The 12,889-nt window shown below is 34.2% G+C and overlaps 1 protein-coding gene across 1 annotated transcript in view; it reads right to left on the bottom strand.

Moving 5' to 3' along the window:
- Nucleotides 1-12,889, bottom strand: part of LOC150098243 (BOS complex subunit ncln) — a 351,007-nt gene that overhangs the window by 244,065 nt on the left and 94,053 nt on the right. Inside the window, exon 5 of the mRNA XM_090406188.1 lies at nt 6,206-6,289. Within this exon, the coding sequence (XP_090262314.1) occupies nt 6,206-6,289 (84 nt within the window). The remainder of the gene's footprint in view (nt 1-6,205; nt 6,290-12,889) is intronic.

Raw genomic sequence — 12,889 nt, 5'->3', positions numbered from 1 at the left:
TATAAAGAGTATTAATGGAAAGGAAATCAAGCTTGCAGAAGAACCGGAACAATATTACATGGACATAACTGGCATCACTGAAATAAAGAAGACAAAAACAGGTGAGATCATACTAAGTATAGGAAGTTATATTCAGACAATAATGATCAAGGAAAGGAAGAAGTAGTGATAGCATTCAACACCGAACATGAAGATAAACTTCTTAATTGGAAGGCAGTTTCAAGTAGGGTCATGTGGACAAACTTCAAAACTGGAAAACAGACAATGAAGCTTATTTATGCCTATGGTCCCACAGAAGGATCTTCTAAGGCAGAAGTAGAGGAATTTTTGAAGTCATCACTTGAGCAGGTAGCTGACAAAGAAATGGAAAAAGTGGTATTTGTTGGAGATATAAAAAGCAGAGTAGGAAGTGAATCTAACCATGAATATAGAAATGTTTTAGGAAAATTTGGAAAAAAGTGAAGGCTAATGATAATAAATATCTACTGGATTTCTGCTCAGCATATGGAATAGTCATTACTAATACCATGTTCCAACATAAAGATATACACAAGTTCATGTAGAGAGAAGATACAAGAAATAAAAAAAGCTTCACTGACTATGTTATACCTTCATGCTGGTACAGGATACAAGAGCATTTGAAACTGGAAGTGACCATTACTTAGTTTTAAGTAGGATAAAACTAAAGAGAAGATCGAAAAGATTAGTATGTAAAAAAAAAATTTTTTTAAAAATTAAAGTTGAGCAGCTTTTACTTTAAACTATAGACTCAACTATACAACGTTATTGAAGAAAGAACAAAACAGTTCAAAAACAAGAACCAAACTTGGAATCTCAGTGGCCAATAATGAAGAAAACACTAAATGATTCAACTAAGAAGGCATGTGGTGAAGTTGTCTGCAAGGATCAAAAAATAAGAATGTGATGGTAGACAAGGAAAATTAAAGCAGTCTTGGGTAAGAAGATAGCATAACTAAAGTCTGTAGCAAATAAGTCAGCAGATGCCCTAAAGGAATACAAAGAAAAATCTAAGAGAGCTAAGCTAAATGTGAAAGTAACCAAACAAAAGTCATGGGAAAAGTCTTTGATAAGAATATAGAAGTAAATATCAGTAAAGTATCAAAATGTTCTAGAGGCTATTGGAAAGCTTAGAAATGGCAGAAAGAGTACTGTAAAAGGAATCAAACACAATAAAGGTAACATGAAAACTGAAGATATAAATATATCCTAGATTATTAAATGAAATAAGAAGTGACAGAACTGTAGTAGAAAATTTTCAAGAGAAATGCAAACAGAAGTACATATCAACACTTGAGGTAGAAAAAGTAGTCAAAAACTTGAAATGTGAAAAGGCAGCTGGAGTAGATGATATTATTATTATTATTATTATTATTCAGGTATTCCATGGAGTCAAAGACTCATCATGGGAGGTCCTTTCTAGGAAACAAAAGTCTATCATACCACTCCTTGAACTCATTGACCGTTCTTGCTCTCACCACTCTATTAGGCAATGCATTCCACCCTCCATGCAAAGAAACTACTCCTCACCCTATTGCTCACAGCTTCCTTTTGCAACTTCCAGGGATGGCCCCCTTGTCATCGCTCCTTCCTGCTGTTCAAACAAGTGAAAGAACTCCCCATTGTCAACCCTGTAACTACCTCTCAACAGTTTAAAAGTCTCAATCATATTGCCTCTCCTTCTATCCACCAAACTCTGCAGTCCACATTCCCTCAGCCAATTCTTATAACTAACATTGTACAGTCCTGAAACAATCCGTTATTCCCCCCCCCCTTTGTACCTTTTTCACAGTTAATTTATCCCCTTCAAATCCTGGGGACCAAATTTGAGAACACTAGTAAAAGTGTAATTAGAAGAAACACACGTATAAACCACAGTGAAAATTATTTAATTGTAAATATTTCATTCATCCTAAGTATCTTAGGACATCATCAGTACAGTATTTAAACAAAATTAGGAATAACATACAGTTAGGGCGCATGATTACAATAGAATCTCATGAAAACGTGCATAACGTGCTAAAGTAGTAAAAAAAAAAAAAAAAAAAAAATGTTAATTATTAAACACAATTTTGTATGATAATTTCCCATACTTCAGGAATAGTAAGAACGTCATTGCGGTTTAGGTTTGGTCTGTGTAGTAGGGCTTCAGAACTTTCTTTGTATAAACATTCATGTTTAAATAAAGATCTATGTAAAAGTTTAGCCTTTTCCCAATGGATCCTATGGTTTGGATTTTCAATTCCGTGTTGAGAGAGGCCAGATTTCTGCGGTTTAAGAAGACGAATGTGGTCTTGATGTTCCGAGATGCGTTTCTGAACAGACCTACCTGTCTGTCCAAAGTAAGATAATTTGCATGAGCATGGAATCTCATAAACACCAGGTAACATCAAGGGTGAGAATTTGTCCTTAGGAGAAGGTAATAAGTTGTAAATTTGGTTGATAGGTTTGTAAGTAATGGCAAAATTGTATTTCTTCATAATTTTAGAAAGACGTTCTGAGATGCCTTTAACACAAGGTATGGGAATCCTATGCACTTCTTCCTGTCTGGTTTGATGTATGCAGAAGTGTCTGATGATTTTTTGAGTTGTTTTGGGATTATATCGCAAATCAACTCAAAAAATGTTCCACTTAGACCCGTCATAGACTGTATTGGCTGTCCAACGTACAAGTTATCAAGATTCTTATCTAACCTTCTCCGCCCTCACATAGGCCACTCAGTCTCTTCAATCAAAAATTCTACTGAGTTTCACACAAAAATTAAAGACATTCAACTATCAAAAACTGACTTGTTAATCAGCTTCGACACTGTCTCCCTCTTCACAAACATTCCCCATAAAGAAACAATAGAATTACTAACTCAAAAATTTCCATCTGATATAGTTGAATTATTCAAGTTTGTTATTGCATCAGGTTACTTCACCTGGAAAGGTCAAATTTACAAGCAAGAGGAAGGAACAGCAATGGGATCTCCTTTATCACCAAACCTAGCAAATTTGTTTCTAGAACACCTTGAGGAAAAAATATTCACTTTTGAACCCAAACCAAAAATTTGGCTAAGATATGTCGATGACGTATTTGCAGTCTGGAATCATCCCGAATCTGAATTACAACTGTTTCTAGATAAAATTAACCTTCTTCATCATCGCCTCAACTTTACGTTAGAAAAAGAATCTCCACGGGGTATCTCTTTTTTGGATTTACACATCAAATGAAAAGAAGATGGTTCCATCGCCACGTCCGTCTTTCGCAAGCCTACATTCTCAGGTCGCTACATTCACAATTCTTCTGCTCATCATCCATCTCAGAAATCTGGCATTATTAAATCACTAGTTTCCAGAGCACACAAATTCTGCTCCTCTGAAGAATCTTTAAACCAGGAATTAGAAGTTATCAAAAATACAGCCATCCTAAATGGATATAATCCCAAAACAACTCAAAAAATCATCAGACACTTCTGCATACATCAAACCAGACAGGAAGAAGTGCATAGGATTCCCATCCCTTACGTTAAAGGCATCTCAGAACGTCTTTCTAAAATTATGAAGAAATACAATTTTGCCATTACTTACAAACCTATCAACCAAATTTACAACTTATTACCTTCTCCTAAGGACAAATTCTCACCCTTGATGTTACCTGGTGTTTATGAGATTCCATGCTCATGCAAATTATCTTACTTTGGACAGACAGGTAGGTCTGTTCAGAAACGCATCTCGGAACATCAAGACCACATTCGTCTTCTTAAACCGCAGAAATCTGGCCTCTCTCAACACGGAATTGAAAATCCAAACCATAGGATCCATTGGGAAAAGGCTAAATTTTTACATAGATCTTTATTTAAACATGAACGTTTATACAAAGAAAGTTCTGGAGCCCTACTACACCTACTACACAGACCAAACCTAAATTGCAATGACATTCTTACTATTCATAAAGTATGGGAAATTATCATACAAAATTGTGTTTAATAATTTTTTTTTTTTTTTTTTTTTTTTTTTTTTTTTTTTTTTTTTACTACTTTAGCACGTTATGCACGTTTTCATGAGATTCTATTGTAATCATGCGCCCTAACTGTATGTTATTCCTAATTTTGTTTAAATACTGTACTGATGATGTCCTAAGATACTTAGGATGAAATATTTACAATTAAATAATTTTCACTGTGGTTTATACGTGTGTTTCTTCTAATTATGAAAGCACCACAGGTTTCGTTATTTAAAAAAAAAAAAAAAAAAATAGTAAAAGTGTGGTCAAATCAGGGTCATATACAATGGAACAACAACTCTTATATTCAACCAGAAATGCTCAAATATGGAGTTATAAAAGTTTTGCAATGGCCAACTGCATAATTCACAGGGCCTAAAGCTGAGTATGAGAATTATGCAAGTATACTTGAAAAGAAGCTGATAAAAATTATGGAAGGGAAACTGAGAGAAGAACAAGCTGGATTCAGGCTAAATAGAGGTTGTCAGCATCATATTTTCACTTTATGACAATTAGTTGAGATATCATGGAAGTATGAAAAGATTCTGGACTTAAGTTTTGTAGATTTGGAAAAGACATAAGACAAGGTGCCCAGGGAAAAGCTTTTCAAAACACTACAATTATATGGAGCAAATCTATATTTAAGTCAACAGTTAAAATTGAAAGAAATACAGGAAGATGGTTTGATGTAAAATCAATTGTAAGACAAGGATGAGTATTATCTCTACTCTTATTCATCATCTATATGGATCACATTATAAAAGAAAGTGGCATTAAAGCTGATATTAGAACTGGAGATATCAAACCTGGAATCTCTTTGCTTTATGGAGATGTAGTCCTAAACACATCTAGTGCAAGTCTCTAGGATTCTCTAACTAAACTAAATAACAGCAGTAACAAATTTGGCATGAAAATCAGCAATAAAAATAGACAAGAACATAGAAAACTTCAGCTGCATTCTTAAGGGAGGGGCCTATAGAATAAGTAAAATATTTAAACTATTTAGGGACAGTTTTTAGTGAGGATGGCAAGTTAAATCTGGAAAGAGACAACAGAATAAGCAAAGCCAGTATGCTGGGTAGCTAGCTGAATAAATTTATATGGAATAAGAGAGAAATTAGCCAAAACACTAAACTAGCAGTATACAAGAGAGTGATCAAATCTGTTTTAAGTTATGGATCAGAGAGTTGGGTTAGAAATAAAGCACCTGATCAAAGATTAGAGAACACGGATATGCGAGTTCTTAGAAAAATTAGGGGGGGGGGGGGTTGAACAGATGGCATCAGTGACAGAATCATATTAAAAATGGAGACATTAGGAAGGAACTTGAAATTATATGCATTCAAGAATGTGTGAGCAGTGCTAATCTAAGGTATTATCACTTAAATGGAATGGGAGAAGAAAGATTAGCAAAACAGGTGTTGTTTCATGCCAAGACGGCAGGAAAATGACCCAGAGGAAGACCAAGGGCTAGGTGGATTGATTCAGTCAGAAGAATGAAATGTTAGATATGACAATATTGGAGTGCTTACAAATAACAGATTGATTTTGAGGAAAATTGTTGATAGGAGATTAATAATAATGTAAACTTAATCATGTAGTGCTGCCATAATAGCCTGAACATCCCTTGAGGGTACATATCAGGAAACTGATGATATATTATATAAACAGAGTAAGTTGTACAAGCTTGCTTATATTGCTTGCTCTACTATTTCTTTCCTGCAAATCAATACCAGGTTGCTGTTTATATAATTTTAAAAAATTGTTCGACTTTCCTACAATGTCTAGAAAAATTACTAGGGATTTTAAAGTGAGTTAGTCATTTTAATATGGAGAGGATTAACTCTCCTACTTTACTACTAGATTGCTTAGGGAAAGATGACATATGACTTAACTGAAACAGTATTATAGTGTTTTGCAACAAACACACGACATAATGTATTATGCAGGATTGTTTTTAATGAAAAGAAAAAATGATATACTAATAATAAGTAACAGAATAACTAAATACAGAAATATTTAAACTACAAATGCTTTGTTTTTGCTAATCCTATTTACAAAAGAAACAGAATTTGCAAAAACATATACAGCAAGTTTTAAGCATAAGTGCAAATTACATGGCATGTGAATGGGGACCATTTTTTGAATTAAGATAGATGGATTAAACTTGAGCTAAGAGAGTATAGAACAAGCTACTTACTGGTGCAACACCATATGAATCATAATGTGCCACAATTGCCACAGTTGGTAATTGTTCTTCTACTCCAAATCCTGATAACTTACCCTATAATTAAAAAAAAAGTAAAAGAAAAAAAACAATGTTTTCCAAGAAATAATTTTCAAGGAGAAAAATACCAAAAAACTGGACTACTTAAAAAAAAAATTGACATTTTTCTTTCTCTTCAGTAAAATTTACTGTTGGACTTACACTTAACACTTGTTATTGTTGGACTCATACTTAACACTTTTTAACCAGTGATTTTTAAAGATTACAAAATTTAAATGCTATAATTGATCAATGCAATAAATATTTCATTATGAATAAGCACACAGAAATACTGAAATTCTAAAGTATGTTCTTACCTGCTTCCAAGTTTAATTCATACTAATCATTAAATCATATATTAGCAATATTACTTTAAATATGCAGTGTCTATTGCCTATCCATTTAAATTTAAACCAATTCTTCTCTTTAACATAAATCTGGTAGATGCAATGTTAATCTTTTTTTTCTTTTTTTTTTAATAATAATAAGATGTAAGATATGAAAACAACTTTAGCATGTTCAACTAATTGCTTTACATAATCTGAATTTGCCTTTCTTACTGATGTTTGTAGGCGTCGTTAGCATGCTGAATCACCTTTCCCCTTATCATTCTACTCATCCATATAACTTCTACATTATTCATCCTCCAGATCCAGAGGCTTCAAGCTGTCTAAGCTTGAAGTAGAACTTAAAGACAGGTATTAAAAAATCACATGTCTTTAAGTTCCATATATATATATAAATATTCCCCTTCTTAACTGAAAATTCTACCTATCTGCAACCTCTCAACTTAAGATTGTGTGATCACTCTCCCCAACTGGATGTAATGTGTTCATTTTTGAAATTATGGATTCTACAACCGTGTTAAAATAACTCTTTTTTATTATCCCAACGTTTTGATCTCCATATCAAGATCATCATCTGGAGCATACATAAATATACAAGACAAGCTGCGTCACATTTCAAACCATAAGCTAGAGAACGATGATTTGATTACATGCTACTCACTGGCATGACCTCTAGTGAAAAAAAAAACAAAAAACATCAAGCTAGATTTACTTTATGGTTACATGAATAAACATTCTTGCTTACAGATGGTTTTCCTTCCAGTAACAGGAATGTCCTATTTCTATTATTACAATTGTTATTTTTGATTTAAAAAATAAAAATATATAAAAATAAATTATTTATAAATTACAACATGAATAAACATTCTTTCTTATAGATTTTTTTCTTTAACAGTCATGTCCTATTTTCTACAGTCCTGTTTATAGTTGTTCTTAGAGAGGAAGGATTTGTGGGACGAATATATGCCTTCCATATGTTTGGGATTTTTAGACCATCATTATTGTTTAGATTGTGGTGGTTGATAATGATCTCACAAGCTTCCTTAAATTTGCATTCATACCATGGTTTAGTGTGATGTAGACAACTAGCGGTTTTTTTATAAATAGCGAAACCTGTGGGGCAATCATAATTAAAACAAACATACGTATTAACCACAGTGAAAATTATTTAATTGTAAATATTTCATCCTAAGTATCTTAGGACATCATCAGTACAGTAGTTTTAAACAATAATAGGAATAACATACAGGGTGTTCGGGATAAATTTGACATATTTATAATTAATTATATTTTTCCGTAAGTTACATGTATTAACACACACTTCTCTTCATTTAAAAGTTTGGACCCTTCTTCATTCACATACAAGATGTTAGAAAGGATGGATAGCTGGAACCCACCTGAATCATGGAAGAGAATAATTTGTATCATGATGATTTGTGCCCGCCATCAAAATAAGGATATTACGACTGCTGCCCAATGCTCCCTGAATACAGTAAAAACAATCAGGCATGAACTAGAGACTTGCAATGGTGACTACGAGGATGTAGCAAGAAGAAAGATCCCTAGCAGACGATCTGATTGCGTTCGTACAGCAGAATTCCTCGCAAATCTGCAGGAACAGGTGTTGAAGAACCCTGGCATTGGAATTCGGGCTTTGTTCGTGGAGTTGCTAACTGTAGTCAAGCCCTGGATAACAAGGGTAGGCAATGGTAGGCCGTATGTATGGCAGCAGGATTCGGCCCCTTGCCACACCTCTGGGAAAAGTCAAAAATGGTTGTCTGAAAATTTCTACGACTTCACCAGTCCAAATGTTTGGCCTCCAAACTCCCCAGACCTTAACCCCATGGATTATTTTGTATGGGGCGCAGTTGAAAAAGACACCAATCGCACTTCCAGTAATACAAAAGCCCAGTTAATGGATAAAATTAAAACAGTTTTTGCGGCCCTTCCCAGGGAGACTGTACCATCAGCTTGTTCGAGGTTCCGAAGCAGAATTGAAGCTGTGATCGATGCTAATGGTGGTTATTTTGAGTAAATCTTGTTGATAGTATTGTAATTAACTCTGCCTGTAATGTTTTTTTGTCAATTCATTAAATTTAATAGATACAAAGAAGATTTTCTTTTTCCTTACGAAACTGTCAAATTTATCCCGAACACCCTGTACAGTTAGGGCACATGATTACAATAGAATCTCATTAAACATGCATAACATGCTACAGTAGTACAAAAAAAAAAAAAATAAATAAATAAATAATAATAATAATAATTATTTAACACAATTTTGTATGCAATTTCCCATACTTTAGGAATAGCAAAAATGTTGCGGTTTAAGTTTGGTCTGTGTAGTAGGGCTTTTCAGAACTTTCTTTGTATAAATGTTCATGTTTATATAAAGATCTATGTAAAAGTTTAGACTTTTCCCAATGGATCCTATGGTTTAGATTTTCAATTCCATGTTGAGAGAGGCCAGATTTCTGCGGTTTAAAAAGACAAATGTGGTCTTGATGTTCCAAGATGTGTTTCTGAACAGACCTACCTGTCTTTAAACCAGGAATTAGAAGTAATCAAAAATACAGCCATCCTAAATGGATATAATTCTAAAACAACTCAAAAATCATCAGTAGTTACTTCTCCACACATCAAACCAGACAGCAAGAAGTCCATAGGATTCCCATACCTTACGTTAAAGGCATCTCAGAACGTCTTTCTAAAATTATGAAGAAATACAATTTTGCCACTACTTACAAACCTATCAACCAAATTTACAACTTGTTACCTTCTCCTAAGGACAAACTCTCACATTTGATGTTGCCTGGCGTTTATGAGATTCCATTCTCATGCAAATTATCTTACTTTGGACAGATAGGTAGGTTGTTCAGAAACGCATCTCGGAACATCAAGACCACATTTGTCTTTTTAAACCACAGAAATCTGGTCTCTCAACATGGAATTGAAAATCCAAACCATAGGATCCATTGGGAAAAGTCTAAACTTTTACATAGATCTTTATATAAACATGAACGTTTATACAAAGAAAGTTCTGAAGCCCTACTAAACAGACCAAACTGTGTAGTAGGGCTTCAGAAAAACTGCAACGACGTTCTTACTATTTCTAAAGTATGGGAAATTGTCATATAAAATTGTGTTAAATATTTTTTTTTTTTTTTTTGTACTACTGTAGCAAGTTATGCACGTTTAATGAGATTCTATTGTAATCATGTGCCCTAACTGTATGTTATTCCTATTATTGTTTAAAACTACTGTACTGATGATGTCCTAAGATACTTAGGATGAAATATTTACAATTAAATAATTTTCACTGTGGTTAATACGTGTGTTTCAGAAAGGTCAGCTTCACCATAATTATTATATCCGATGTGTCATTTATGTTTCTTTTTGTCTAATTGGAATTGTGCATCCTGTTTCTGTATGTATGGTATGTTGCAGGTGCAGTAAATACGGTATACTCCAGGGTGGGCCAGCAGAGGGAGTGGGTCTTTGGTTGAGTTGAGCAAGTATTATTGCATCACTTGTGATGCAATAATACTTGCTCAACTAGAGTACTTGTGATGCAATAATACTTGCTCAACTAGCGTATTATTTCATCACTTGTGGGTCGAATCATGGAGATTCGACCCACAAGTGATGAAATAATACGCTAAGCTGAAGAATCAGGTTTCTAATTTGATCAATCGACTGGCATTTTTAAAACGGTGTAGGGACAGCAATATCATTCCTAATTGCATCAGGCTAAAAAGGAAATTCACATCAGCAAAAAGCGCAACGAATATACTTCCGCATGGAGAAAGCACTTCTCAGAGAAGAAATCGAAGCTTCCAGAAAGAACTTAGCCTCTACACAAAACCAACTACAAAAGGAAAAAAACGGAACTTTCAAGCTATGTAAACACAGATATCTGGATGATCCTGGAAAAGATAACAACACGGCGAACCACATCCTCCAAACAAAGAAAGAATATCTAATTTCCAAATTCCAAAGAGTAAAAGATCGAAAGAACCAGTCGCCATACCTCATCAAATTTCTCCACAATGAACAATAACAACCAACCAGAAGCAAGAAACAACAGGAGCCATCAATCACCTACAGGTAACAGTAATATAGTGAACCTATCCAACCACTCTTTAAACAAAGACAAAATCTCGATACTTAACACAGGTTTAAATTATGCATAGCACCCAAATCAATAAACAAGCTTGAATTTATTTGTAATATCGAAAGAGGCCTAAGATTCATCACAAATAACATAGCAGAAAAAATACATTTAGAAACCACCAACATTTTAAATCATAACAAAACAATAACAAGCAACCTAACTCAACAGGAATTAACAGTGATAAAATCAATAAAGTCATATCCGAACATCTTAATAACCAGAGCAGATAAAGGAAGTGCTGCCGTTATCTTAAACTGAACTACGTATGTGGAAAAAATGAATCTGCTGCTCTCGGACAATAATACATATCAATTATTTAACTATAACCCAACTAATAGAATAAAAAAGAAAACAGAGAATCTACTTAAGCCAATTACCACATGGCCCAAAGATACAGTCAAAAAACTATTTCCACACTGCGCTCGTTCCCTGAGAATTTACGGGCTACCAAAAATTCACAAAGAAAACACACCGGTAAGGGCCTATAGTCGAAGGGATTGATAGCCCAATGTATTACTTAGCCAAAAATTAGCAGCAATACTCAAGGAGTTGGTAGGTCATTCCCCCTCCTATATCAAAAACACACAACACTTCATAAACATTATCAAAGACATTACATTAGAAAAAGATGATCTATTAGTCAGTTTTGACGTCTATGCCCTCTTTACGAATATTCCAATCAATGACACAATTCTTCTTTTACAGAACAAATTTCCTCCAGATATCACAGTGCTCTTTGTGCATGTATTACGTTCTGGTTATTTTGTATGGCAAAATGCTTTCTACCTACAAAAAGAAGGCACAGCTATGGGCTTGCTATTATTCCCCCACACCCCCGATTGCTAACTTTTATATGGAACATTTTGAACAACTTGCTTTAGGTTCCTCCCCTTTAAAACCCAAAGTCTGGCTTAGATATGTTGACGATGTTTTCGAGATCTGGTCTCATGGCCACCAGACACTAGACACATTCCTTAGCCACCTAAACAAGCAACACAAACAGTTCACAATTGAGAGTGAAAAACATAACACACTGCCGTTTCTAGATACACTCGGCACACATCTTCCCTTCACTGTTTACCGGAAACCGACACATACTGGCCAATATATATACATAAACTCCTACCACCATCCAACAGAAAAACTTCTGAAGATCTGCTCGAATGAATAGGCACTGAAAAACGAATTTAAAGTGATCAGTAATACTTTTCAAAAAATGGATACAGCCAAAACACCATTAACAAAATTCTCTACAAGACCTCAATAAAAAACAAAGACAAACCAGACTACAGTAAAACTATAACCATTCCCTACATTAAAGGGACATCAGAAAAAATAAACAGAGTACTACAAAATTAACATCAACCTCAAAGCCACCTTTAAACCTCCTGCAAAATTAAAAAGCTTACTCGACTCATCCAAAGACCCACTCCCTCTGCTGGCCCACCTTGGAGTATACCGTATTTACTGCACCTGCAACATACCATACATTGGAAAAACAGGACGCACAATTCCAATTAGACAAAAAGAATATAAATGACACATCAAAAATAATAATTATGGTGAAGCTGGCCTTTCTGATCATGCCCTGAACACCTTACATAGAATTGACTGGAAAACCACTAGTTGTCTACATCAGTGCTTCCCAAACTTCTGGATGTCGGGGCCCCCTTTGCAAAAATTAAAATATTTCACGCCCCCCCCTCGAAAAAAAATCGTAATAGAGAGATATATTATTATAATATTTATTGTATTTATATTCAATACAAAACATGCACAGCGAATATTGCAAAAATCAAATGCAAATATTACATTTTTTGCCTCTTACCGTTTGGTTCTGAAAACAATGCGGGCTGTTCTGGAAATATGAAATAGTCCTTTTTTTTTTTTTTTTTTTTTTTTTTGAGTCTGTTTCTGCTTCTTCTGATTGTTCGCGGGAATTTTTTTAAATTTTTTTTTATCAGCCACTTATCCATCTCAGGGTTAAATTTTTTAACGTAGAATTGATCAAATAATATCACCACTTACCGATACTGGCACACCACAGACTGATAACATGAAATTAGTGAATATTACCTGAATAAGGGAATCCCCGAA

The sequence above is a fragment of the Typopeltis vanoorti genome, chromosome 16, assembly GCF_054136105.1.
Source record: "Typopeltis vanoorti isolate ZY-2024b chromosome 16, IOZ_Tvanoo_1.0, whole genome shotgun sequence".
Lineage (NCBI taxonomy): Eukaryota > Metazoa > Arthropoda > Arachnida > Uropygi > Thelyphonidae > Typopeltis > Typopeltis vanoorti.
The sequence above is the reverse complement of the archived record's forward strand: the minus strand, read 5'-3'. Positions and strand labels throughout refer to the sequence as shown.